Below are 26,020 nucleotides of genomic sequence, written 5' to 3'. Positions count from 1 at the left end.
CTGGCTCTGGGGACAGGCACCATGACAGCCCCAGGAGGGGACAGCAGGGACATTCCTGCGCCGTGACACAGCAAGGGCACGCGGTCCCACCTGGGGGTGCCAGCCGAGCATCCCTGTGAGAACCAGATTTTACTTTGCCAGGGGCCTCGGGGAGCACCTGAACCCCAAGGGGACAGGAGCCTGCGGGACATGGGGCCAGCAGGGTGTGAGCTGCCCAGCACCCAGAGGGGAGCGGCCGGATGCAGGAGCAGCGTGGCCAGACCCTCCCTCTCCAACATGAAAGCAACCCATTTGCTTTAACCGGGTACAATTAGCCAAAAGCCCCTTTGTTTCCAAGAAGAGGCGATGCCCAAAAGACGGTGCCCGCAGCAGCGCAGCGCCTGGCACGACTGAATCAGCCCTGACTCAGAGGAGGCAGCCTCACCCCGAGCCGCAGCCCCGCTGCCCGCCAGCGCCGGCTCCCACCGCGCCGCGTGGCTGACCCAGTTCCCACTTAGCATGTAGAAGCTGGTGAGATTATCCACCTCGGTCAGCACGGCACAGACACCCTGCGTGCCTGCAGGGGAGGAAGGACTGAGATCATTTTGACGTCACGAGAAATAAGGCGAAAAGGGAGAGACGGAGCCGCGGCTGCGCGGGGATGGAGAGGGAGCCCGCTCAGCCAGGCCCACAGCAGCAGGGCAGCCGAAGCACGCAGCCATCCTGCGGGATGTGTCCAGCTCCTGCAGCAAGGAACAGAGCTCCTGACAGCCTGGAGTGGCCGCAGAGTGCTGGTCTGGATCCCTGGATGCTGCCATGAAATGCAGGCACTGAGCATCACCTCTGCCCTGGCCGGACACCCGAAAGAGGGCTCCCGACTCACCAGACCCTGCAATCTCCACTGACCCCAAACTGCTGCCTCACTGTTATGCCTCTGTCTCATCGGGAACTTGCTGGAATGACGTGCTTGAGAGAGCTGTCAGGTCTGCTTAAAATTAGCCCGTGGGCTCGGCGTTATTACCGGGGGACAGATGGACACCGGTGCGCACACGGAGTGCAGCCGCCTGTGCCCAGTACCTCGAGGAAACCACACTCACGTAACCACTGCGAGCCTGCCCCTGGAGAGCAGAGGCTGTGAGACACATTGGGCAGGCTTGGCAGATGGTGGAGGGCTGGAAATTGGGCTAAAACCTGGGCTGGGGAGGACTGGCCTCCCTTGCCAGTCCCTTGTGGTCTCGCCATGCTGGCCAGTCACCAAGCCTCTACCCATCCCTTGGTGACCCCATGGGTACCCACAGTTGGCACCGTGGCATCCCAAAGCAGCTTGTGCCATTCCCACCCCCTGGCCCCGGTCCCTTGCAGGCAGATAATTACCATCTCCTGGCCTGGGTAGTCATAATGAGGCCAGGTGCTCATTTCCCATCCAAGCAATTTACTTGGCAGATCCTGCAGCGAACGAGGAGTCCCACCGAAGGGCCTTGGAGAACGGCTGCGCCTGTGATAAATGCGTAGGACATCTGAGCAAAATTACCTCCTCGAGGGAGGAAGTGAAACAAAAGATAAGAAAAAAGGCTGGAGAGCCTGGGAAGGGGGGAAGGAAGAGACAAAGAAAAGAATGGGAAAAATGCAGCCGAGGTAGCGAAGGGAAGAGAGCCTCTGATAAATGTTGTTCTGTGGCTTCCCCGTGCCCAAGCCCTCCAGCACCTTAGCAAACACGGTCCAAAAATCCTGGTAAACACAGGCCTTAGACTACAGACACAGCAAGAGCCAGCAAGCTCCAAATGGTATAAAAACACAAACACAGGAACTCGAAGGAAAACAAAAACATCCTGCTCAGCACCAGAGGCATGTGCTGGGCAAGGGCTGGGCGCCGGGGAGGGGGCGAGGGAAGGGGGAGAGCAGAAGGGAGCTGCCTGGTGCTCTGTGCCCTGCGTCCAAGGGCTGGGACCACTGCCAGGAGGTTATTTGGGTTATTTCGGTTATTTCCAGCATTATTTCAGCCAGGCAGGTGGACTTGTGTACAACCCCTCACCGCCCATCCGTGCTCAGAGCGAAGCAAAGCGCCTGCTGCTGCGGGTAGGGCAGGGATTGAGCTCGGCCGGTGCCAGGCTGAATCTCTTGCTGCTCAGGTGCCCTCAGACCGGGCTTTGGCAGGGCAGGACTTGGCAGGGCAGGATTATTTCACTGACATCTGCGAGCTCTGCAAGGCACCGCATGGGGCAGGCGCTCTGGCAGCACCAGCGTGTCTGCAAAGGTGAGCGGAGGGGAAATATTATTTAAAAATAGCCTTTCCCCTGGGAATCCCAAACTGCTTTTCTCCTGCCCCGTCCTTCCCTCATCCATTGCAGGGTAGGAGATCTTCCCGTGGTGCTCAGGGTCTGTTCGCATGGCTCTGGGCTGCTGGGTGCTCAGCGTGCCACGTTTAGCGCGGGCGCATCTGTATGGATGTGCACGGGGGTCCCTGCCTGACTGCCACAGGCAGAGGGTGAGGCTGATGTCATAAAATCAGCATGCAAAAAGAGCAAATCACTTCCCTTGGGTGCTTCAATCTAGCAGATCTGATGCTTGCACCCCCGATTAACTTCCCTGTGCATGGTGGGCACAAACTCCCCGTGAAGCTGCTGAGCTCCCTCCTGGGCACAGCTGGTCCCCGGCCAGAGCATCCCTATCCCAGGGGCTGCTCCAGGCTCACCCCCCAGCTGGTCAGAAACCCTTTTTCGATACCTGGCCTAAATTTATTCATGACTAATTCACAGCTGTTTGATCTTGTGCTGATATTATCACTTCACGTAATCGGTTTGTCTCCCTCCTTGGCAGGTGCTCCTCCAAATTTGTTTCTTGGGAGTCATTACATCCGCTCGCCAGCTCCGTTTGGCCAGGCTGAACAAACCACATGGGGCAGATAAAGCAGATCCTCTTCCCCAGCCATCCTCTCGGGGTGCCAGCAGGCACGATGCTGCCTGGGCCGGCAGCAAGGGACACCTTGGCCTTTGTCCTGGCTCTGGGGGAGGCACCCAGACCTGGGGGGGGCACCCAGCCTGAGCAGGGTCAAGCCAAAAGCTGCTCTGCCCTTCACGTTTCCCAATTTGCCAATGCAGGTGTACCCAAAACGGACGGTTCCATAAAAGGCTTTTTCCCCACGACCGCATTGCAGAATTGGGATGTCTGTTAACAGGGCAGCCAGCAGTAGCTGTGGAGGCCTAGGCAGAGATAAAGCACTGTTAAAAAAAAAAAAAAAAGAAAAAGAAAAACAACAAACGATCTAAATGTTAAGGGAGGAAAAACTTAATAAATTAAATGTAAATCTATTTTTGTTACATCTGTTCGGATCCTTTAAGGAGCTTTAGGACAGATGTTTCTATATCCCATTTAATCTTGATGTTATTGTAATGAGCTCGGGCCTGGGCTCTGCGCTGGTCGCCCCCCCAGGTGAACTCCTGAGCCCCAGGAGCACATCGCCCCCAGCCCCACGGTGCCCCCAGACCCTGGGCAGCTACGGGTGCAGACCCCAAGACAGGGCCGTGGGGCTGCTGGAGGCAGGGAGCAGCCCCAGGGCAGGGGGGGGTGCACCCCAAACTCAGCAAGGGCCCCTCCATCACCCCCAGGCCCCCCCATCACCCCCAGGCCCCCCCATCACCCCCAGGCCCTGCAGGCGGCCGCGTTGTCACGTCCCCCCTTCGCGCTCCATCTCTCCCCCCCAGTTTGCTGGCGTGGTTATTACCCTGGCATTAGAGGCTTTGTTTTTAATTTCCTAAATTACAGCATAATTTAGGCTAATTATTGCTTTGTCCCTCTGATCTTATTAAACCTTTAATCCCTCGGTGATTCCCCACCCAGAGCAAAGTCTGCTTTTCTCACATTCAGTTCTGCGCTGGGTCTGCTCTTGCCTCTCGCCCCGGGCAGCCTCACCTCCGAAACGCGTTGCAGATGCCCCTGGATCTTCCCTCCCCGTTTCCCTCCTCTTTGGTGCCGCGGAAAGCCCTCCCGCGGGCCGGGCAGGACTCGGTGTGAAGGTTTTTACCCTCCTTTTGCCTCGCACCATTTGCTCCAGCCGCCTCTGGCTCCCGGGGGCTCTCCGGTGGCCACCCCGCAGCGAGGAGGGCGCAGCTCGCTGCCTTCGCCCCAATTTTTCTACCTGTGGAGCTCTGCCCCATCCCTTCCTGCCAAAATCGATACGGCCAAGGCGCCAGGCGAAGAACGCCCGTGCTAATTTGCTTGGGCAAAACAGATTGCAGAAATGTACTTTTTATAGCTATGAAGTCGAAGGATTTTCTGACCACAGGCTGCAAAAATCCCCTTAATGAAGCCCCACAGCTCTCCGGGGCTTTAGGAAGAGCTCTGGCCCTTGGCCCCCCTTCTCCACTTGAAGTATTGTTTCTGTCTTCAGCCTCCTGCCAAGAATCTCTTCAGCTCTGCAGCTGGATTTGATACAGGGGTGGGGAGAGGAGCTTAATCACAGCAATAAAGAGAGCGGGAGAGAAGCTGCTCTGGGGGAGTCTTTCAAGGAGCAGGGTTTAAAGCATCCCCACGAGCAAAGGGGGCTCCCAGATGCGCTGCCCAAAGCCGGAGGAGGAAAAAGAAGGAATAAAAATGCCAAACAAAACCTCTCCATGGCCGGCTCTGCCTCTGATTTATCCCAGTCCCAGGCTGAAGCAGGTCATTGGAGTGGCGGCGGGGAAGGGGTAAGGGCAGCGCTGCTGCTGTCGGTGAAGGGACAGCAAATTGTGGCCCCTGCCCTGGGAAGAGCTGCAGGCACCCATCATGGGGCTAACGGTGCCGTGCCGGCCCCACAGAGCTCCCCATTACCTCCTGGGGGGTGTGGGTGAGTGCCCCACACCTGCAACCACCGTGCAAAGCGCCGCCGAGCGCGGGGGGCAGCGGAGCTCGCGCTGCTCCCGGTGCAGCACAAAGAGGCCCTTACAGCAGCTCGGCAGCCGGCGTGTGCTGGAGAGGGGCACAATTATATTTTTATTCCCTCGTTTCGGCACTGATTAACATTCCTTCACACGGCAGCCGAGGGCCGGGCCAGAACAGACGGGAGCCGTGGCGAGGACAGGCGTGGAGGCAGATGTCCCCAAGGCACGCTTGGGTCCGGTGGCTGCCAGCAGCCCCGCTCCTCGGCGAGCAAACGCCAGCATCCCCGAGGCCGGCAGCATCACACCGAGCTGGGGGAGAGGGGAGCCGGGGTCGGCCACGGCTGGCTGCTATAAATAAGAGTAAGAAACCTGCTTGCCTCGGCCTTACAAGGAAGTGCAAGTTGGAAGCCATCAGCTGCGGATCACGGAGCCCAGACACGCTTCGCAGAGCAGCGGGGAGCGGAGGAGAGGTTGAAATCCCCACTAACACTAATTACACCAAGCACGAAGCTGCATGGGGCCCGGGAGCTGTCACCGTCTGCCAGGGGCTCCTCCAGGTCTCAGCCTGCTCGCTGCACGCCGCGGCGTGCTCTCGCCCCGGGCTCCCGGGGAGCCTGGAGATTTGCCGGGAAGCGCCGGGCTGGGGCTGGGGGGGCAGCAGGAGGTCCGACAGCCCCACGGCACGGGAGGGACCCCAGGCACAGCCAGGGCTGGGGGCCAGCAGCAGGACCGACAGCCCCACGGCACGGGAGGGACCCTGCCATGAGACGTGCGGCCGGGAGCATCCCGCGCCCCACCTCGCCCAGGGGATGTTGGCCAGGGCGAGCAGAGGCTGGCTCCTGCGGCAGAGGTGGGGTGGCCCTGTCCCGGGGCACCCAAAGCTGGCAGGCTGGAGCCGAGCCCGGCTCCGTGCCGCGGCGTGATGCACGTGCAGGAGCGGGACCGGGCAACGCGCTCCGAACCGGGCGGGCTGCCGGCGCCTTCCAGGTGGCCTCGGCGGCTCCTCGCTGCCAGCCAAGGAGGATGCTGAGAGCTGCGGGATCCTCCCGTTCTTCCCGGAAAGAAGATGTAATTTCACACCAGGTGCGAGCATTTGGAGGCTGGCGTGAAGGAGATGGGGAGGGGCTCTCCATGCACCCAGCTCCCGGTGCCATCCCGCTGACCCCGCAGTGAGGGACAGAGCCCGTCCCACCTCCATCCCCATCCCGTGCCAGCTGAGGCCAGTGGGACAGAGCCACGCTGCTGCCTCCAATTAATGTTTTATGCTTGCAGTTTGACCAGGCCCGAGCAGGTGTTTGAAAGAGAGATCTTCAGCTGCCCACGAGCACCTCCCCAACTGCCCCGGCTCCTCGCAGTCACCTCTCAGCTCCCACCTGCAGTGGGGCAGGGGGAGACTGCATGGGGACAGAGGGGGCAGAAAGGGCTGGGAACGCCTCCCTGCACCTCGAACCACTCGGAAGCATCCTGGCCCCCAGTGCCCTGGCACCCCAGCCCGAGGGCTGTCCCCTCTCCTCTCCGCCTGCCTCTGGGGCCCCTTGGGACCCTCCCGGCCGGTGCCTGTGGCTCGGTGAGACCCAGCGCTGTCAGCGCTAACAATAGCGAGGAAGAGCTGGCTCTCGCTGGCTCCACGAATCCTGGGCAGCCAGGCTCACCACCCACAGCACAAAAGCAATTAAAAGTTGCACACAGAGGCCACTGTAAAGAATGAGGGCACGTAGCCATGTCGCTGCCGCGGCGTTCACGCCTGTCACACCAGCGGAGCCGGTCCCGGGGGACGCGGCACGGCCGGGGGATGCTGCTGGAGAGGGGCTGGGGCAGTCCCCAGGGGCTGGCGAGCAGGGGCCCGGCCGTGGCCAAGGCACTTGTGGAGGACCAGGGAGCCACCAGGGAGCGGGGACTTCCCCAGAGCATCCGCCTCCCACGGCTGCCGTGTCCCCAGGGATAAATAAACCACCCCTGGGTGCCATCTCCATCCTCCTCTCGTGCCAGGCTGCCTCCGCTGCAGGCTGCGAGGGGTCACGGTGGGCACCGCTTCGCCCGCCCGCAGCCCCCCGCCACGCAGCCGGCTCTGCCACAGCTCCGGCCCGAGTGCAAACCATCCAGGGCCATCCACGGAGCGGGGGCCCGGTGCCCGCAGCCCCCACCTCGTGCCGCAGCCCATTGTATAACATGGCCGGGCCGTCAGGACGCATCTCGTCAGCCTGCGCGGCCGCTCGCCCCCGGGGAGCCGGCGGCAGCAGCTGCCAGCACGCATTAGGCAGCGCCGCCTGCACCCAGCAGCGTGGGGGCACAGCGTGGGGAAGGGGCTCGGCTCCCGGGGGGCCCTCGGCTGCTCCCCTCCGTGGGTGTGGGGCACCAGGAGCGAGGGGAGGCAGTGCCGGAGCCTGGCCCCGGAGGTCACATCCCAAAAAGATCAGTGAGGGGGAAGCAGCGCGGCGAGCCACTCGTCCTGGCGGCACATGAAGGAAGCATCGCGGCAGAAGGTGGAAGAAAAACCGAGCTGTGAAAATGACTGACTTTGTTTTCCGTTCAGCCACCAAACAATAATAAGAATTGGAGAGGGAAATCTGTTTGAGCAGACCCGGAGCAAGCGAGGAGCACCACAAAAGGGAAGGCCTTTGTCTCCGCGAGGATAAACAAACAGCACGTTGTGTACAGCCGGCGAAAGTCAAGTTTATTTGGGGAAGGCAGAGCTGTCTTTAAAAAAAACGTGCCCTATAGCTTAACCTGAGCTCCAACAAGTCTCCAAAGGCAAAGCCAAAACATTGTGCTTAAAAAATGTCAAAGCGAGACATTTTTATATTTCTGAAAATCCGTTATTTTGGCCACGAATCCAGAATGCATGAATAGTTCAGGCCGGTCCAACGCCGCATATTTCTGTCGAGCAAAGCATTCGTCGGAAATGTTTCACCAGGCTCCTCCAGAAACAAAAGTGCAGCCCGCGAAGGCTCTCTCATCACCCGAGCTGCGAGAGAGGCTCGGGCTGGGCAGGGAGCGTAAACACGGGGAAGTAAATCAGCTGCTTCCAGCCCCTTTCGCCTTCCCGAGCGGGGAGGTGCTTGCAGTGGGATTTTGGCCCCAGGCAGTGACCCCGTGGCCCTGCAGCAGGATGGAGCAGGGCACAGCACCCGCTGTGGGGACAGCGTGGGCACTCGGGGTGCTGCAGGACATCCCGCTAACCCCCACCAGCAGCAATTCCTTGGCCTGGTCCTTGCTCTGCAGATTTTTCTCACGCTGGGGTAAGGAAATCCCCCTGTGCACACAGCTACGGTGCAGCAGAGGAGGAAAGGGGTGGCAGCATCCCCCTCCCTGCACACACCGCTCGGGATTTTGGGGCCACCCCGCCAGCCCCCCACAGAGCAGCGTGCATGGCTGCACTCCCTGAAAGGCCTTTTCTCTCCCATTCACGCTGGCCACGTCAGGATTTGCCCCGTTACCACCACGCACGCATCCCAGCCAGGCTTGCACGCATGCCCGGAGGGCGCTGGGCACAGGCACGGCCGGTGGGGCACAGCCGGAGCAGAGCAGGGCTCGGGGCCGGTGGGAGCAAAACCCCACCGCATAAACCCTGCGGGAAATGGAGCAAAACCCAGCTTTTGCTGGCTCCCTGGAGCATGGCAATTTGCTGGAGCTGCAAGCAGCCCGCTGCCGGGGCTGGTTTTGGGGTGCAGGATGTGACCCCAGCCCTCGGCCACCTCCTGGCTCTCACGGACACCCGCCCCTGCGCGCCGCCCGGCAGCTCTGCCAAGGATGGCAGGGCTCGCCTTTCCCTTTTATTAAGAGCTAATTACCCCCCTATTAGTTTGGGGAAGGATAGTGTCGATGTTTGTAAAATCAGCATTCATTAACCCTTTCACCCCAGCCTGGGATTAATTTCCTGCTGACCCCGCTGGGCGATGCGCGCCCGACGGGGCCGCAGGCCGGGGCGCAGACAGTGGGGCTTTGTTCGGCCGGGTTGTTGGGGCAGGATCGCCTTACGTGCGGGTTCTGCAGCCCCACCAGGAGCAGCAGAGCCCAGCAGGGACCAGGATCATTACTGGAAGTCCGGGCAGGTCGAGGAGCAGGGGGTGGGAGGAGGGACCCCGTCCCATGCGCTCCCCAAACCCCAGTCCCCCCGTCCCCAGGGAGCCACCTCCCTGCAGCTCAGCCCTCTGCAGGAGCCGCCCGCCCGCTCCTCCAGCTTCCTCCCCAGGCTTGCCTGTTAAGCACATAATTAATGGCCGACACCTTATTACATTAAGCAGCAGGAAGCCAAAGTTCGCCACGCATCGCTCTCGCAAGCTGCTTTTCCATTTAGAGCCAGACCAAAGCGAGGGACGGGGCTGCCCGCGAGCCCGCGGGTCCCATCCTCACCAGGATGGTGCGGGCAGGTGGAGCGAGCCGGCATCACCCAGGGCATGGGAAAGGGGAAAAGAGGCTCTGGGTGATCCTGCAGGAGCATCATCCCACAGCACCCAGGGCAATGGTGCCTTCTTTCCGAGGAGGACACCCGTGCCCTGCCCGGTGCCCACCCAGCCTTCCCTCCGGCTGTATCCCAGCAAGGGCACGGACCCCGGGTCACCAGAGCCCTGACAAAGGGGAGGAAAAGCCCAGCTCCAACACGGGCACACCCCGGGGGACAGGGAGAGGCCAGACAGCAGCGGGGACACTTCCTCACCTGGTGCCCCGGCCAGCGGAGCGGGGAGCGAAGCCCCCCCAAGCCCACTTCCCTTGGAATCGTCGTCTCCCTTTTCCTTCTGGCTCAGCTGCCTCCCACAGCCCCCAGAGCCGCAGCCAGAGCCAATTTCCAGCAAGAACCTGGCGCTGGACTCGCTCGGGAGGATTACACCAGGCTGCAGGAATTGGGAGGGGGAAAGCCCGGCTGAAACCGAAGCCTCGGCCGGCCCTTCCCAGCCGGGGCAGGGCTGGAGGCAGCCCAGCACCTTCCTGCAGCCTCGGGACACGAGGGGGGCTGCAGGATGGGTGCGGGGCTCGTGCCACATCCCCCAGGATGTGCCCACCCTGTTGTCCTGGTGTCCCCGTGCCCCGTGCCCTGGGGACGGGGCACTCAGCGCAGCCGGAGGTGCGGAGCCCGCACAGCACCCGGCCAGGGCTGCACCTGGCCCAGGCAGGATCCTGCCCCGGCGGCCGCAGCGCTGACATTTCCCGTTTCCCTCTCATCCTCCGTCACGGCCAGGGAAAGGAAAAGCTTTCTGTTTCCTTCAGGCCCTGCTCCAGCAGCCAGGGGACCCTCTCCAAGTGTTTTGTTTCAATAACATTAAAACCTTGCACATAATTAATTTACATTTGCTGCAGAGCAATACTTGCACTTCGCTCATTTTTATTTTTTTTTTACCCATGAAAAACTACTGAACTTGTCCTGCAGCTCCCTGTTTCGCTGGGCCTCACCTCCCTGGAAGAAACCTCTCTCCCTCCTCCCTCCTCCACTTTCCAGTTCCTTTTCTAGGCTGTCTCACTCTTTTTCCAGCCTCACACTCTCCCCCCAGCAGCCCACCCCTCTCCCAGCTCCTGCACCCCAGGCTGCGAGCCCCGGCGAGCCTCCGTGTGCACCGGGTGCCCGGCCATCAGCAGCAGCAGGACACACGGACACAGGCTTGGGGGTGCCAGCCCGGGGGACAAACCTGCAGAAATCAGCCAGGAGGAGCATTCCCAACCCACCCCACGCAGAGCATCGCAGTCACAGAGCGAGCCAAGGGTGGTGGCCAGCTCGGGGACAGGGTCGGTCCCCAGCCCCCGGGGCAGCGCAGTCCCCCGGGACGCATCCTGCTGGTGTCCAGCAGCCGGCACGAAGGGGCTGTGATGGACGGCCCGCCGGTGCACTGCAGTTATTGCTCTAATTACGGAGCCCGCGGGACTCGTTGCATACCACGACAGCCTAATGGATCTTCCAGGCTCCTCTTCGGCAGCGCGGAGACCAGGTGCAGCCGAGGTGGTGCACGCTGCGAGAGCCGGCGGTGTGGGAAAAGCCCATCGCCTCGACCAGAAGAACCTGTTAGCTATTTCGGATATCCTACGGGGAAAACGAGGATAAACTTCCCCATCCTCGTTGCAGCAGCTGGCCCGGCCAAGGTTTATTGGGAGGGCTTGCTGCTCCGTGGCCTGGCTGGATGCTCCCCACGGCGGGCAGGGAGCGGCGGTGCTGCAGGCGCACCCAGCACCCAGCCACGTCTCCAGCACCCCGGGTGTCCCAGCAGCATCCCTGCCTCCCCCTGGGTGCTGATGCTCCCCGAGCACGATGCCGGTCTCCACCCGGAGCTGGGCACGCTGCACGCGGGTGGCTTTGCCCTCGCCCACCCGGGGGGCTCAGCCCCCTGCCCGTGGTGGTGGCTCCGGGCACGCAGCCTTCACAAACAGCGCCGGGCTCGCCAGGCTGGCAGCTGCCTCGGCTTCGAGCGGGAGCTGGCCAAGGGCGAGTTAATAAACTCGGCAGAAAGCTCCTTTACGTTCAATAATTAAAATAACTGATCCAGTCCTGACGGACGTCCAAAAGCATCGAGGGCTGTAATGAACTTTGCAGACCCGCAGGCTGAGGTCCCGCCGATCCCCCCAGCACCAGGCGGCCCCGGGGGGCTGAGCCCCACAGCTCGCTGCCCTCCTGTGCCCCAGCCAGGGCCGGGGATGCTCGGAGCAAAGCTCTTCCCGTGGCCAGGGCTGCGTGGAGGCTCCCCCAAACCCCCACAATGGGGGCGATGCACCAGGGACCCCCCCGGGGGTGGCCTTGCTCTGTGCCGTGCCCCAGGACACACAGGGGGGCACACTCCGGGGTCCAACGGGCTCCATCCCACCGGGTGCTTTTTGGGGGTGCCCCGTGCCTGTGCTGGGAGGGACCCGCGGTGCTGCCGCTCCCCGGCTCAGCGCTGGGCTCCGGGAACCTGTAAAAGTGCTTTCCTCCTCCTCTGGCAGGTCCGAGCAAGTTTGGCACTTAGAGATTTACCCTTCGGGCATCGGGGACCAGCGAAGCTGTTTGAAATTAAAAGCATTATTTAATTCACCCTGGGATCAAAGCATGCAGAGGAGAGGGATTTTCAGCCCGGCAAACCACATACAAGCAGGGCTGTCACACCCAGAGGCCCGCTCCCCCCGCCCTGACCCCGATCCCAAGCAGCCCCTGCTCGCTCCTGCAGATGCCTTGGCACCGTCCCTGCGTCTCGGGCTGCTCCCCAAGCACCCCGGGACCAGCCTGCCTCGTTTGATCTCCTCGCCCCACCTCGCCTCCCACCCCCTGCTCGCTGGCCCAGAAGAAGTTCCTCCTCCACCCTCTCCCGGTGCCTTGGCCTCATTTCTCCCCCGAGACCCCAGGAACCCAGCCCCGTACGCAGCACCACAGCCCCTTACCGGGCAGCCTTGAGGCAGGTGGGGGCTGCACCAGGCAGGGCTCTGAGTCCCCCCCACCCCTAGAGCCCATTGCGCATCCCATATCCTGCACCCCGTACCCTGCATCCCGCACCCACACACCCTGCTGGCCTCTGCTCACCAGCAGGTTCCCCCTCCCCAAAAAAAGACCCCCAAAAGCCTGCTGCCCCCTTAAAACTTCGTAAAACATTTTAGGCATTCTCCCTGTTCTCACCAGTGATGAGGATTATTTGTAACCTCTCCCCCTGGGACCTTTCTTCCCGAGCACCCCCAGGCTCCCCGCGTGCTACCCCCTGAGCAAACCCAAAGCCTGATCCTGGCCCCAAGGGAGTCCACAGAGCTGAAACGCGGGCCCCAGGCTGAGCACCTGGGGTGGCCGGGCTCCCCGGCTGCTTCCCACCCATGTCCCACCCCCCTCGCTCCGAATTTATGGCCGCGCGGGGCCGTGCAGGGATGCCAAGTGCCACATTAAAGCGAGTTATAAAGAGCAAGAGCAATGACTGTGGTGCAGCCCATCTCGGAGCCGGTTAAAGCACCATCTGTTAAGGATTTATTGCCATCCCATTTCCTAAAACGACTTTTTAATAACTTATTAAATGAAGGTACGCTGAGGAACGACTAAATAAATATCAGTCACCAGGAGGGATGGATGTTCCTGCCCCGAGCCATCCACTAAGTGGCTCTGGGCGCACCCCAGCTTGGGAGCAGATCCCAAACCCCGTCCCCATCCCCTGCCACCCGGCTCCCAGGCTGGGGAGTGAGCACCCAGCAGCTCAGCACGCACCCAACCACAGGTAAGGTGCCAAGGGGGGTGTAACGCTCCCCCCAGCACCCCAACAGCTCCCCCCACGCCGCGATGAGCTGCCCTGTCCCCGGCCTCCTTGGAGCCAGGCTGTGGCTTCAAAGGACAAGCCGGGGCAGCAAAAAAGCACACGGGAGACGGCCAGGGTTTCCATAGGAAAAAAACCTTTTATTTAACAATATATCAGGTTCCATCACGGCTCCATGGGGTTCAGATGCCACAGAGCTGGTTACCGATGGCGATGATATGCTACTGGGCGGGAGAGCTGGGGCGAAGGCGAAAGGAACCGAAAGGAGGAGGAGGAGGAACAATGACGAGAAGAAACAAAAGCCCCCAGCGCTGGGGGCGGCACGGCTGGTGGCGGGGCCGGAACCGATGGACGCTGAGCGGCGAAGGATGCTGAGCCCCGACCCCGGGCTGCTGGCATCGCCCCACGCCACGCAGCCCCCCCGGGGCAGGGGGTCCTCGGCACCTCCCCGCCATGGCCACCCCAAATCCCCACAGCCCCCTGGGGCTGCGCCAACCGAGCCCCCTCTTGCGTGGCGCCGGGCGAGGGATGCGCGCGTGGTGGCAGCGCTGAAATGTGGGAGCGGGCGCGGGGGTGCTGGTGTGCGGGGCGGCGGGGGCACGGCCCTGCTGGGGGCTCCCCGAGCAGTGGGGGCAGCCGCAGCCCCCGGGTACCCTGCCGATATAATGCGGATTAATGCACGAGCTGCTGGGGGCAGCGGGGACCGAGGAGTGCGCCCTGGTGCCGGGGGTGCCGGTGGCACCGAGCTGGCCGCAGCGGGGTGGCCGCCTCGAGCCCCCACCTGCCGGGGGGGCACCAAGCAGAGAGTGGGCTGCAGCTGGAAAACAGGGCAGGGGGAGAAGGGCCCCGCGACAGAGCAGCTCCACGGGGCTGGAAAAGCAGATTTGAGATGCTGCGTGGAGCTACGAGTCTTGAGGTTTTGGGTTTGCTTTGTGTTGTTTTGTTTTTTCTTTTGTTTGTTTCTTTTTTTTTTTTTTTTTTTTTCTGTTAAATGGATAAAAGGAGATCGATTTGCTGCTGCTTGCATTTACTTTGCATTAACAGGTCCGTGCCCAGCAGCTCTGCTTGGACCCAGCCAGGAGCTTTCCACGCACCAGGTCCAGCTCCCCCCGAGCACCACGGGGTCCGGAGCTGCGCCCAGGGGCAGAGGGGCACCAGCCCCACACCACAGCGGGGGGAGCGGGACATCCTCTCTGCTTGGGGCCCGGCACATCCTGCATTATACCGAGGGTACAGACCCCAATCCTGCCCCAGCACGGGCAGCTCGGGTGCCAGAGCACTCCTGGACAGCAGCACCCTGCAGCCCTCCCCTCGCCGAGGGGCGTTTTGGGGCTGGGGGCTCCTGCAGTGACCCCAGGACCGACCCCCGGGACCCCCGCACACCAGCACAGACCCCGCGGTGCAGCTCCTGGATTTGATCGCAGTATGACAATGTTTTACACCCGTTCTCGTGGTTAATTTTTTTTTTTTTTTTTTTTTTTAGTTCTCATTTGTTTTTCTAAGAAAAAGCAACCAGAAAATAATTCGGAGTTTATACAAAACATCTTTACATTATTTCTCCCAAAAAAGACTAGTATTTACACAAACAGAACAAAACAAAACAACGAAAAAAAAAAAAAAAAGAACTTCAACGCTTCCAATGAAAAGAACAGAAGGGACACTCAGTTTCAGGACCCAGCAGACCGAGGTGCTCAGCAAAAATCAAGAGTTCCGATTTCACCCTTTCTGCACATATTTACAAGTGTTTTTTTTTTTTTTTCAGCTGCCCGCCTCAGAAGGAGCTGGGCTGCCCGGGGCCAGCGGCCACCCCGGAGCGCCAGCAGGGCCAGCCACGAGGACTCGCTGCTTGGCTTTTGGCACGCTGCGTGGCCAGATCCTCAGCAAATCAACCCAAAACCTGCCGCGCCCCCCCCTGCCCCAGCCTCGCCAGGTGAAACTCCTGCACCGAACCCTCCCCAGCTCCTGCCCGCTGGGCTCTGCTCCCCTGGGGACCTCCAGGTCGGAATTTGGGGGGATTTTTTTTTTTTAAGACACAATTTGATGGAGAGCAGACCCCGTCCCCTTTGGCAGCGCCGGCACAGCGCAGCACCTGCATAGACGCCCCGAGGGGAAGGCAAGGGGCTGGGGGGGGAGGAGGGGATCCAAAAGGTGCTGGGGGGGAGCGGGGAGAAGGGCTGGGCAGGGCAGCCCCCAGTCCCAGCTCCCCCCTGCCGCAGGCAGTGACCGCGTTACTGCCCCGGGGCGCAGGAGACGTCCCCCCGCTGGGATGCCCAGGCCGGGGAGGGGAGCTGGGGCAGCCCATGCTGTGCCATCCCGAACTCCCACCTTTCCAAAACTAAAAATAAAAATAACTAAAGCAACATGAACAAACGCTCTGCTCGGGCCCACGGGCGGCGCAGAGCCGAGCACGCTCCTGCCCCAGCTGCCCCGAGCGGGGGCAGACCCCGCGGGGCTGTCCCCTCGGGGACCCTCCGAGCTCCAGCCCTGTCCTCCTGCCACCCCCGGCCCTCTCCTCATCAAGGCACTTTTGCAGAGCAGCTCTCTTGCTCTTTGGGCACTTCCCAGCCCGGCACCCGGGGCCCTTGGTGCTGGACACGTGCCCAGGGCAAGGCGAGGAGAAGCCGGGCAGGGGGGGGCGCACCGCGGCGGGCAGCAGCAGCCCCCTCCTGCTCCGCACTTGCTCCCTGAGCAAAAGCAGCTACTTCTGAAAGGAAAAGAAAGCGAGGAAGGAGCACGCAGCCACCAGCCCTGGGCTGGGACAGGCAGGGTGGCAGGGCTGTCACCTCCAACCTCACCGCGCATCAGCTATGGCGGCATCAGGCCCTCCCGGGCAGAGGGAGCCGGGAGCGAGCCTGCCAGAAGAGCCCCAAGAGCTCCAACCCTCCCAGTTTTGGGCACGAGGCGAGCCAAACCATAGCAGAGCACGGCTGGGCTGGTGACCCCCTGCAGGAGCTGGTGGGGCTGGGTGAGCCCCTGCACCCGGAGCATCACCCAGGGGTGCTCCAGGCTCAGGTCGGGCCCGGAGGCAGGGCGCAGGGGGGCACCAGGGGGTCCTGGCACAAGGGGAGGGTGGAGGAGAGCCTCCAGCTCAGCTCCCAGCCTGGGGAATGCCTCCTGGGGGCTTCCAGGTCCCCGTGGAGCACCGAGTGCTGCAGCACCACAACAACCTCCCATACAGCTGAGAAGTGGGGTGCTGATGGGGCTGGGGTGACAAGGAGGAGGAGGAGGAGGAGAAGGAGAAAAAAGAGGAGAAGGAAGAGGAGAAGAAGGGGAAGGAGGAGGAGGAGAAGGAGGAGAAGAAGGAAAAGGAGGAGGGTTGAGCAGTCCTGCCTGGGTGGATGGTGAAGGAGACCCAAGAGCACCGACTCCCAAATGTTGGCTTCCTCCTGACACCGCCACTCCAGCCCCGAGCCCAGCACCATCGTTTTCCAGTTTCCTTTCCAAGGAGAAGCGCCGCAGGGCTGCACCCCGAGGCGACCAACTGCAGCACCGCCCCAGCGCCGGCCGCGGGACGGGACCGGTGACACGGGTGACACGGGACGTGCGGCCAGCCCTGCCCTCCCTCCTCCCCAGGCTGCCCCACGCTTCACTTCCAGCAGTCCCGGCCCAACGGGAAGCAGCAGCAGAGGCTTCCCCTGCTCCTCGTGGCACCCCGGGCAGGAGGACGCCCTGGGGAGGTCCGGGATCGCCGCGAGGCTGCAGCCTCCGCAGGGCAGGAGGAGCGCTCTGACTCTCGCGCGCTGAATGCTTGAGACATCATATATATTTTTTTTTTCTTTCTTTCTTTTTATAAAGAGACTAAAACAAGAGTCAACAGCTACGAACACAAAAGTTTAAAACGGCAGCGGCGGGCGACGGCGGGTCTGCCCCGCGGCCGGCGGGCCGGCGTGCTGGAAGGAGGCGGCGGCGTGTGCCCGGAGGCGGCGGGCGGCGGGCCGGAGTCCCGCCCGGGATTCACAAAAATAAAAATGTTACAAAAAAAAATTAAAATAATTATAATAATAATAATAGTAGTAGTAGTAAATCGGGTTTGCCAGCTTCCTCCCCGCACAGTTCTCTGCATCTTGGCACCTGGGCGAAGCATCCTCCTCCTCCTCCCCCCGGGGCCGCTCGCTCCCCGTCGGCCCCAGCTCCTCTCCGCGGCCCCGGCGTCCGTCCGGGCCTGAAGCGGCGGCCGCTGCAGCACCAGGTGCACGGGCACTTAACACAAAGACGTGGAGGTGACGAGGGGAAATCCCAAAAACGAAAAAGGGGAGGCAGAGTCTGCGGGGGCGCCGGCGGTGTCCGAGCGGGCGCGGAAAGGCAGGGTGCCCGCCACGGCGGGCGCTTGGCTCGCGCCCCCGCCGGCCGCAGTCTGGAGCAGGAGAGGAGGACGCTGGCGGCTCACCCTCGAAGTCCTGGGATTACAAAAGCTGAGAACTACAAAACTAAATACAAAGGGGGAGAGACGGCGCGCGAGCGAGCGGCGCGCTGCCGGGCGCCAGCCCCCTGCGCTCCCCGCGCCGTGCCGCGGGGCCGGGGGCGCTGCCTCCCCCCGGAGCCGGACCCGGCGGCCGCTCGGCGCTCCCCTGCATGGCGGCGTGCCCAGGCTGCTCCTCACACCTTGTAGTAAATGTTGGCTGGGCTCTGCGGGGGCATCTCCTGGACGATGTAGACGGGGTGCCCGTAGTCCCCGCTCACCTTCTCGTAGTGCGGGCAGTAGTTGTTCTCTGTAGTCCGTAAGGGGATGATGATGTCGCTGGGCTCCGAGCCCGCGTTCCCGCTGCATTTGGGGCTGGCCAAGGTGCTGAGTGACAAGGCTGCGGCCCGCTGCTGCGTGTGCTTGCGGTGCCGCTTGCGGATCTTGATCAGGAGGACGACGAGGAAGATGATGATGAGGATGAAGATGACGCAGCCGGCGCCGATCGCCGCGAAAACGGCGACCTTGGAGCTCAAGAACCCGTCGCTGGGACCTTGGGTTTCCTGCCCATTCTGGTTGACGGAGCCTGCAAGGCAAGGGGAGGCGGGCGTCAGCGTGCACGGGTGGGCTGCCCCATGTTCCCACCCTGCTCAGCCCCTCGTGTGCTTCACCCCTGCCTCCACGGCCAGGCACAACGGGACAGAGCCCTGGGGACCCATGGTGGAGGTGCCAGCCCATCCCCTCCCGGCTGGATGGACCAAAATCCAGGCACGCCCCGGGAGCCTCTGCGCTCCGCAGCTGACCTGAACGCGGTAATGAAAGTGGGGCCTGGTACCCGGAGCCCTGCAATATCCTATTACTGACCCCCACCTCCTCCTGACCCTGGCCCGAGCAGCTCCGGGCCCCTGAGGGGAGGCCACTTGGCTGGCTGCACCGCGGGAGAAGAAAAGAGCAACTTTTCCTGCCTTCATCTGATTTCACTTTTCTCTCAGCAGGGTCAGGAACTCAGGAAACCACCTTCAAAGGGCTTTCACACTGGCTCAGCTCAAAAACCCAAGGACCTCAACTCCTCCAAGCCCCCTCAGATGTACGCGGAGGAACAGATGGGCAGCAGAGGGAGGAGGAGGAGGAGCGGCGTGCTGAACCAGCACTTCTCCACCACACCACTGCCAGCACAGCCCGGCGCTGGGAGAAGGAGCCCAGGAGCCCGAGCTGCTCCGCTCAGCAGCCTCGCAGCCAGCTCCCTGCCCCGGCACAGCCAGCGGCCCCTTGCCCATAACGCCCAGACCAGGGCGAGGAGGTGCTGGGGGACAGGGCTGCAGCTGGCACAGGGGCACAGCGCCCAGCACCGCGCAGCTCCGCGGCTCCCAGCCCCTCTCCAGGACGCCATGGCCCCGCTACCTGGCTTGCCGGGCTCCTCCACCGCCGGGACCTTGTGGCGTGGGCTCTGCGTGACGATTTTCACCGTGTTGTCGGACTCCTTGCTGGGCCGACTCGTCGTCAGCTGCTCGGGGACGACCGCGTTCGGATCTGGGCGGGCAGAGAGGTGATGGATGAGAAACCTCGACTCAGCCTCGACACAGGCAGCTCCCACCCCACTAAATATCCCCTTTCCCCATCCCTACCAGCCACCCTGCATCCAAAAAGGCTCTCAGCCTGCCGTCCACCCTGGTGCCCCAGGAGGAGCAGCTGTAGCACACCGATGGAAAGATTTTCCTCCCCTGTTTAGGCCAGTCCATCCCCGGTGCCCCACCAGCCCAGACAATCAGGCTGTTTCCAAAAGCTGCCCGTGGCACGGAGCTGGGAAGGCATCGGGGGGACAGAGGAAGGGGCACGGGGACAGCAGTGTCAGACCTGAGCAGGACACAAGCCTCTGTCTGCAGAACAAGAGGTCAGCCTTAGGTGATGACCGAGTTGCGTAGCTCCATAAATAACAAAGCTCCATGAAAACCCGCAGTGCTGGTAGCAAGGGATGGACCCAATCACACCACAACAGAAGCCTCTGTCCTAAAACCTCCGACCTCCCTGGCAAACCCTGTGTTCAAAGCTCTGATTTGCTTTGCAAGCCACGGGACCCAGCCCTGCTCCTGCTCCCAGGTGCTCTGCGCCCTCCGCCACATCCCAAAAAATCACGGTGGCTATTTGGGAAGCAAGAGGGACCCTGCCCTCCTCCGTGGCTTAAATGCGTGAGAACTGGGGCGAGCCCAATGGTAAGAGCTAGGAAAAAAGATGCGGCAGCATCACCCCGGGCTGGGCTGCCCTGGCTGCCTCCTCCCTCCTGGAAGAGACAGGAGGACTGAGGGAAGCGGCGTCCCCACCCTCATCCCGCACCCCGACGCCTTTTCATGTTTTCTGCACTCCTGCGCGTGGGCTGGAGCGAGTTTCTCGCAGGGGCAGCAGGAGGAACACGAAGGGGAGGGAGGCTGCCAAGGCTGCAGCGCTGCTTCTTTTGTTTATTATAAATACTGGCCCCAGAGTGAAAACAAAATAATGAGAAGCAGGCACCAGGAGCTCCACAGCCGAGAGGGGGCCGAAACAAGCCCAGGGCATGGCTGGGGCCAGCAGGCACTCGACAGCCCAGGAAGGGAGGTTTTGGGGGGCGATCTCCAGCAGCAGAGCCCACTGTCAGGCTGATCGGGAGGTTTTGGAGGGCAACGAGAGCAAGGAGAAGCTCTGCCTGCATCAGGATCCGGAGTCTCGCCCGGTCCTTCAACTGCAGTGACCGAGCACTGCTCAATACCTAGCTGGCACTGAGCATTTTTGGGGTGGAGGAGTCTGGGGAGACTAGAAATGGTGTGTAAAAGGCAGGTCTGAGATGGTGCTTGGGCAGAGGAGGATGTGGGAGGGTTTCTCTGCTCCTCTGGTAGGTGTGGAGGAAAGATGGGGCACCCCGGGAATGGTGTCCCGCAGCCGGCTGCGAGCTGGGGGCTTTGGGCACTTATTGGTGAGGGGGGAAAAAAATTGATAACGCTATCAGGAAATGAAACCAGCTCCTTGCTCCTCTGCTGCCCACTGCTCAGCACCCTGGGATAACACAGAGCCAAAAGGAAACCCTCTTCCCACCGGGCGTTTTGGTGCTGGGCATGGCACGCTCCCCCTGCCCCATTTCCATGCCCGGGGACACTCACCCTGCCCCACTTTCATGACGATCTTCATGGAGCGCGTCTGGCAGACCCCCCCCTCTCGGTTCTCCAGGCCATCCAGCGTCCCGTTAGAGGTGGCTGTAAGGGAAGGAGACGGGCGGTTAAGGGCTCTGTAGGAAACGCAAGAGCACCAACAAGGCTTTTTTTAGCTCTCCCATCTGTGGCTAGTCCCTTTGGGCTAGCTTAGAAAAACCCCAAGGAACAGAGGAAAAAATTGTGAGAGCGCTTCCTCGCGTTCCCCAGCCTGAAGACCCTTGCCCCAAACGGCACCAGCGATGCCGCAGTCACACGGGGCGGGGTTGTTCAACAAAACTCGGAGAGTTTTTACCAGCAAGGCTCCATTTTTGGGGGCTGCAGCTGCTGTGGGGTGCAGGCAGGAGGGCAGCAGGGGTTACTCCCCACTCCGGCAGCGGAGCAGCGTGCTGCCAGCAGGCCCCAGCAGCGCGGGCGCGCCTCCCCTGAAGATGTTTGCAGTGGTGAAGAAGTGATACCTCCAGCTTCCCCTCGCCGCCACAGCCACACAAGCGAGCCATTCTCAGTGCCTGCGCGCTCCTCCCCCCTTAATTCCTGGATAATTTCCTTTGCTCCTCGGTGTATAATAGGAACACATGCATATGCAGAGTTTAAATTATACATATATAATTACACACTGTGCCTCAGTAAAGAATGTAAACTCAGAGCCCCAATGGGCTTGAATGGCTTTAATTGCAGGGCAGAAGTCAGTTAAATTCACATTAACTTTTTTTCTGTAGCCGGCACGGATTTTTTCAGGCTCTCTCTCCCGCGGGAGCGCCGCGCGCCGCCCCCCCCGGTGCTGCCATGCAGGCAGACCCCCCACCCACGCGCCCGGCCGCCACGAGTGGGCAAGGGATGAGAAAACACATGGCAAAACGGGGCATTATGGGGTCAAAAAAATAGCTTCTGGCCCCAAAAGGGCCCCCCGGTGCCAGGCGGCAGTGAGCGCCCAGTAGGTGCTGTGTGGGGAGGAAGGGTGCTGTGCTGGGTGCCAATGGGTGCCAATGGGTGCCAATGGGTGCCAATGGGTGCCAATGGGTGCCAATGGGTGCAGGGGGGCTCTGGCTCACAGCCCCTGCTGAAGTGACCCCCATCCAGCCCAGCATCACCCACCAGGACCAGGTGCAAGGATTTATTCACACAGGGGAGCCACAAAACCCGGGGGGAGCACGGCGACGGCGCAAGGGGGCTGAGGGAGGATGCGCAACGCAGGACCACAAATCCCCCTGGAGAATTCAACGGAGACAAGGCAGCGAAGCCAGGCAGGATCCGGCCACCACCTTCCCCAAGCCTCGGTGCCAAAACTCAGCCCCGGAGTTTCGGGTTACCGCAGAGCTCCGGCCTCGGCCGGCGGCACAAGCGCTGTGCCGGGGAGGGGGGCGATGAGTGACGGTCGGCTGGGACGAATCCATCAGACAGCCCTCGCTGGCTGTCAGCTCGCAGGTTAGGGGAGGAGGCCAGCTACGAAGCGAGGTCTTTCCTTCCCTTCTGGGCTCCCCTTCCAGCGTTGGGGACCTCGGGGCGTTCGGTTGGTGCCGGGTGGGATATTTACACTGGGCGGCAAGGCGCAGGCTCGCGGAGCCAAAGCAGGTCTGGGAGGCTGCGCTGGGAGGGCAGGAGCTGCCCCCTCCACGGGGCTGGATTCACCGGGAGCAGGGCATGGGCTCAGGAGCACCACGTCGCTCCCCAGCATCGCCCCTGCCCTGCCTGCGGGTGATGGCGAGCCTGGAGCAGGGCAGGGCGGGGGCTCCAAGCACATCAGCTCTGTCCAAAAACCTCTCCGCGATCCAGCCTCTCGCGTGAGACCCCAGCAAATGTTTTCCTAATCAGAGAGCTGCTCGGGCGGCCGCGGAGTTATCGCCTCGCCAGCGACAGCAGCTTCGTTTGCCAGCAGCTCACCGGAGAAAGCCATATATCCACACGCCTGGGATTTGCCTGCCCCGGCCCTGACAGGAGCACTGTCAGCATAAATCCCGGAGCAAACGCAGGGGGAAACGGGGGAAACGTCCCCTCGGTGCCTGCACGGCCTCTTCCCAGCTCGAGCAGGAGGTAGGGCCCGAGCTCAAACACGCCGTAAAAACATCGCAAGGAGCTAATTCCTGCAACACAAACAGCGGCTCCGCTCTCCCAGACCAGAAGCGCCTTTTTTGGGATAAAATAAGTCAAAATAAGCAGTTTCATGAACAGCCTCCAGCCCAGCACCGTGCCACATGGAGCGGGGACACGGGCAGCACACACACATCTGGGGGCTGCTCCATCTCCGGCAGACTTCACCCATTCCTGCTGCAGCTCAGAAAGGGGCAGCATCTCTCTGGGACGGACCCATTTATGCTTGTTTTCACCCCAAACTGCAGCACTCCCACACGTCTCACTGCCCGGAGCATCGCAGCTCCCTGCTCCACGGGGCAGCAGCTTCTCTACTGCCAGGATCCAGCCCAGCAGGGCCAGGGAAAACATCAGCCAGCGACACCAGCTCCAGCAGACCTTACAGGGGTGTGCTTACAAGGTAATGCCCAAAAAATGCCAAAAGGATCTACAGAGAAAGTAGGGCTTCGGCGCACGGGACCGCTGGAGATGTTGCAGAGGTGGAGCACGTGGAGGTACCGGGAGACATCTCCTTCTCCAAAATAACTCCCGAGACATCGCATTCAGCCACGAAGTGCTCAAACAATATAAAAGCACGCCAGCTGGAGAATCACATGGCCGGACTAAAGAGGACACAGCTGAGCGTCCTTTCTCCCAAGACTTTGTTGAAGGAGCCTCTCCTCGTTCTGATCATAATAATTATGAGGAGAAAAAGTAGCTTTGAAAGGGGAGCCACATAAAAAAAAAAAATATGAAGCAGCTACTTGAGGGAACATAAAAGGGACAGCTAAAAGGGTAAAACGCTTGCAAAAACCATGGCGATCGTCTCCAGCACAGCCTCTTGAAACAGGCTTGAAACAAGGACGTGAAGGGCCCAGCTCTCTCCAGCCCCGAAATAGGCCACGACCGAAGCAAAGCGAGCTGCTCCTCACGCTGCAGAAAGCCGAGGCCACGTCCAGATGAGGAGGAGAGCGCAGCTTCTGACAGGCTTTATGTAAACACCCGGCAGAGCCTCAGATGGCCCCGCAGGCGGGTGCGGGTGCAGGACGGGAGCTGGTGCCTCCTGCGGAGAGCCACGCACAGAGCTGTTCCCATTGAAAACATCCTTTTGTCCAAAAATGCAGTGGAACGAAGCGGAAAGGGCATCTCGGAGGCGCGTAACCAGCTCAAGATGGACACCTGAGCCGTGCGCTTTGCTTCTTGCTTTCACAATGGAAGATTTAGCAGCAGCACCTGCCCACAGCCCGGGGAGTGCACTGCAAGCAGGGAAACGAAAGCTCCCGAGTGATCCTGAAGTACCTGTGCTAATAACTGCTAAGCCAAGCACAGAGCTGTGGCAGCACTGGGTAGCACAGAGCGACCGGTTTTAATGGCAGATGAAATCCAACGTCACCAAACGCAAGGCGACACACAGGGGAGGAAGGCTACATAGACAATCGTAGGCTCAGATGAGAAAACCACTGCTCGGGCACGATGCAGGAGACAGCAAGGATCGTTTTCCAAACGACACCACGGTGTCAGTAGGGGTAGACACCTTCAGAAACGCGTGGCACCGGGCAGGTTCAGCCCCCCAGACTCCATCCATCGGCAGGGACTGAGCACAGGCAGCCAAGGGGGGCACAGCAGCGGCGGGTGCAGGGCCCCGTGCCCCCATCCCCTTCCATTCGGGAGGGACTCGCGCTGTCTTGTAGGAGCAGCAGAACAAAAGCAGCCTCTGGACAAACGACTTCGGCACAGGCTTAGCGCAGCTCCGCTCCCAGCCCGGGGAGCTATTAGATGCCTTTGCCTTAATGAAGCATTAAGCCCCGGGCTGCCGAGTGATGAGGATTTACCATTGATACTATTAACCATGTAATTGCTTGTCAACTCGGAGGAGATGCTCAGATGGCGTGGAAGCAGAGGCAGGACCTGAGCTTGCTGGCACCGCTCCTCGTGCAGGAGCCCCCCGGATGGCCATGCAGCAGCCCAGCCCCGGTGCCAACCAGCTGGCACAGCCCTTCTGTGGGGAATGGGGACAAGCCACGCTTGTGCTCATGCTTGTGCTCATGCTTGTGCTCTGCTCGTGCTCTGCTCGTGCTCTGCTCCAAGGCAAAGCAAGCAGTACCGGCAGCTTTCTGTCCGCGCGCGCCTGCCCGCAGCTGCGCACCCGATCCATCACGCCCTGCCTTCCCACCGCTGCGCCTTCGAGCTGCACCATCGTTTTTCTTCCTCCACTAAAAATATTTCAAACAAGAACTCGGTTTTGGCAGATTGGAAACTCTGGAAGTAATACCTGGCAGCAGATAAAGGCAAGGGTCTCTTAAACGGTCAGTCTTGGACAGAGCGAGACGTTTGGTTTCTCTTCTGGATTCCCTCTAGCAGGACTCCGTTATGATTTGGGCCCCAAAGCACAATTAATGTGCTGAGACTGTAGCGAATCCAAGTCTCTTTCCTTTTATTATTCTTAATTACTCTTCCATCTGTGTACAGCGGCCCTGCTCCAGGCTCAGCCAAGCGCCGCATGGATCCAGCATGGACGCTGGCCCCGCAACCCTTCCCTCGCCCCCAAAGTGTCAAAGACTCAAGTTTCCCTATTTTATCTCACAGCCCGCTGCAGGGCCCGTGCTCACAGAGGATTTCCCTTCCTGTCCTCGTGCCGGGGCTCTGCAGCCAGCTCCCACCTCCAGACGTGGCCTCGCAGCGCGCGGTGACGGCACTTTGGGCGCAGAGAAGGGGCGGTGGGGAGGCACAGGCCAGCAGCGCTCTGTGCGCTGCATCTTCAGCCCTGCGAAGGGGCAGCTGGCACAGAGCAGCCTCGACAAACAGCTCAGAGCCAGCACAGCTCACCCAGGACACCCAAACCAGGCTTAAAGCCCTGCCCGCTCGGGTCGCCTGTGACCCCGAGCACGTTCCTCGTACACCTCCATTGTGCGCAGACCCCACGCCAGCAGCCTCCTGCGCACATCCGCAAACAAACTCCAGGAGGATTTAAAATAAAAACCTCGCCCGTGCCATCTTCCCCGTCCTCCCAGTCTTTCAGGTTGTTTTCTGCACCCTCAAAGCCCGCAGCGCAGGTGCTGCATCGCTGCAGGTGGGTGCCGCGTCCCTGCAGGTGTTGCAGCAGCGCTCAGCCCCATCGCGGAGCACCCAGCGGGGCCAGCGCACCCCTCCCCGTGCCCTGGAGGACCCGCAGGGACACTTCCAGGTCCCCAGGCAGCAGCAGCACCGTGTGCTCGGCTGCACATGAACGCCCTGCGAGCCCCTGGCTGGTCACAGCCCTCTCTGTCCCTACTGAAGCACCGGCACGCAGCCACACGGCACCAGCCCACGCTCCCGCTGCTGCTCGGATTATTTGGGTTTCCTTCCTGGGCCGTGCTGGAG

At 61.4% G+C, this 26,020-nt stretch overlaps 1 protein-coding gene across 1 annotated transcript in view; it reads right to left on the bottom strand.

Annotated features, from left to right (window-relative positions):
• Nucleotides 1-13,977: 13,977 nt before the first annotated feature.
• EFNB1 (ephrin B1) overlaps nt 13,978-26,020 on the bottom strand; it is a 55,360-nt gene continuing 43,317 nt past the window's right edge. The window contains exons 3-5 of the mRNA XM_038184171.2: nt 20,546-20,638; nt 18,819-18,947; nt 13,978-18,003 (exon numbers count right to left, since the gene is read on the bottom strand). Of these exons, the coding sequence (XP_038040099.1) occupies nt 17,615-18,003; nt 18,819-18,947; nt 20,546-20,638 (611 nt within the window). The 3' untranslated portion in view covers nt 13,978-17,614. The remainder of the gene's footprint in view (nt 18,004-18,818; nt 18,948-20,545; nt 20,639-26,020) is intronic.

This window comes from Anas platyrhynchos, chromosome 10 (assembly GCF_047663525.1).
Source record: "Anas platyrhynchos isolate ZD024472 breed Pekin duck chromosome 10, IASCAAS_PekinDuck_T2T, whole genome shotgun sequence".
In the NCBI taxonomy this organism is placed as follows: domain Eukaryota; kingdom Metazoa; phylum Chordata; class Aves; order Anseriformes; family Anatidae; genus Anas; species Anas platyrhynchos.
Note: the sequence above shows the minus strand (reverse complement) of the source record. Positions and strands in the feature narration are given on the sequence as shown.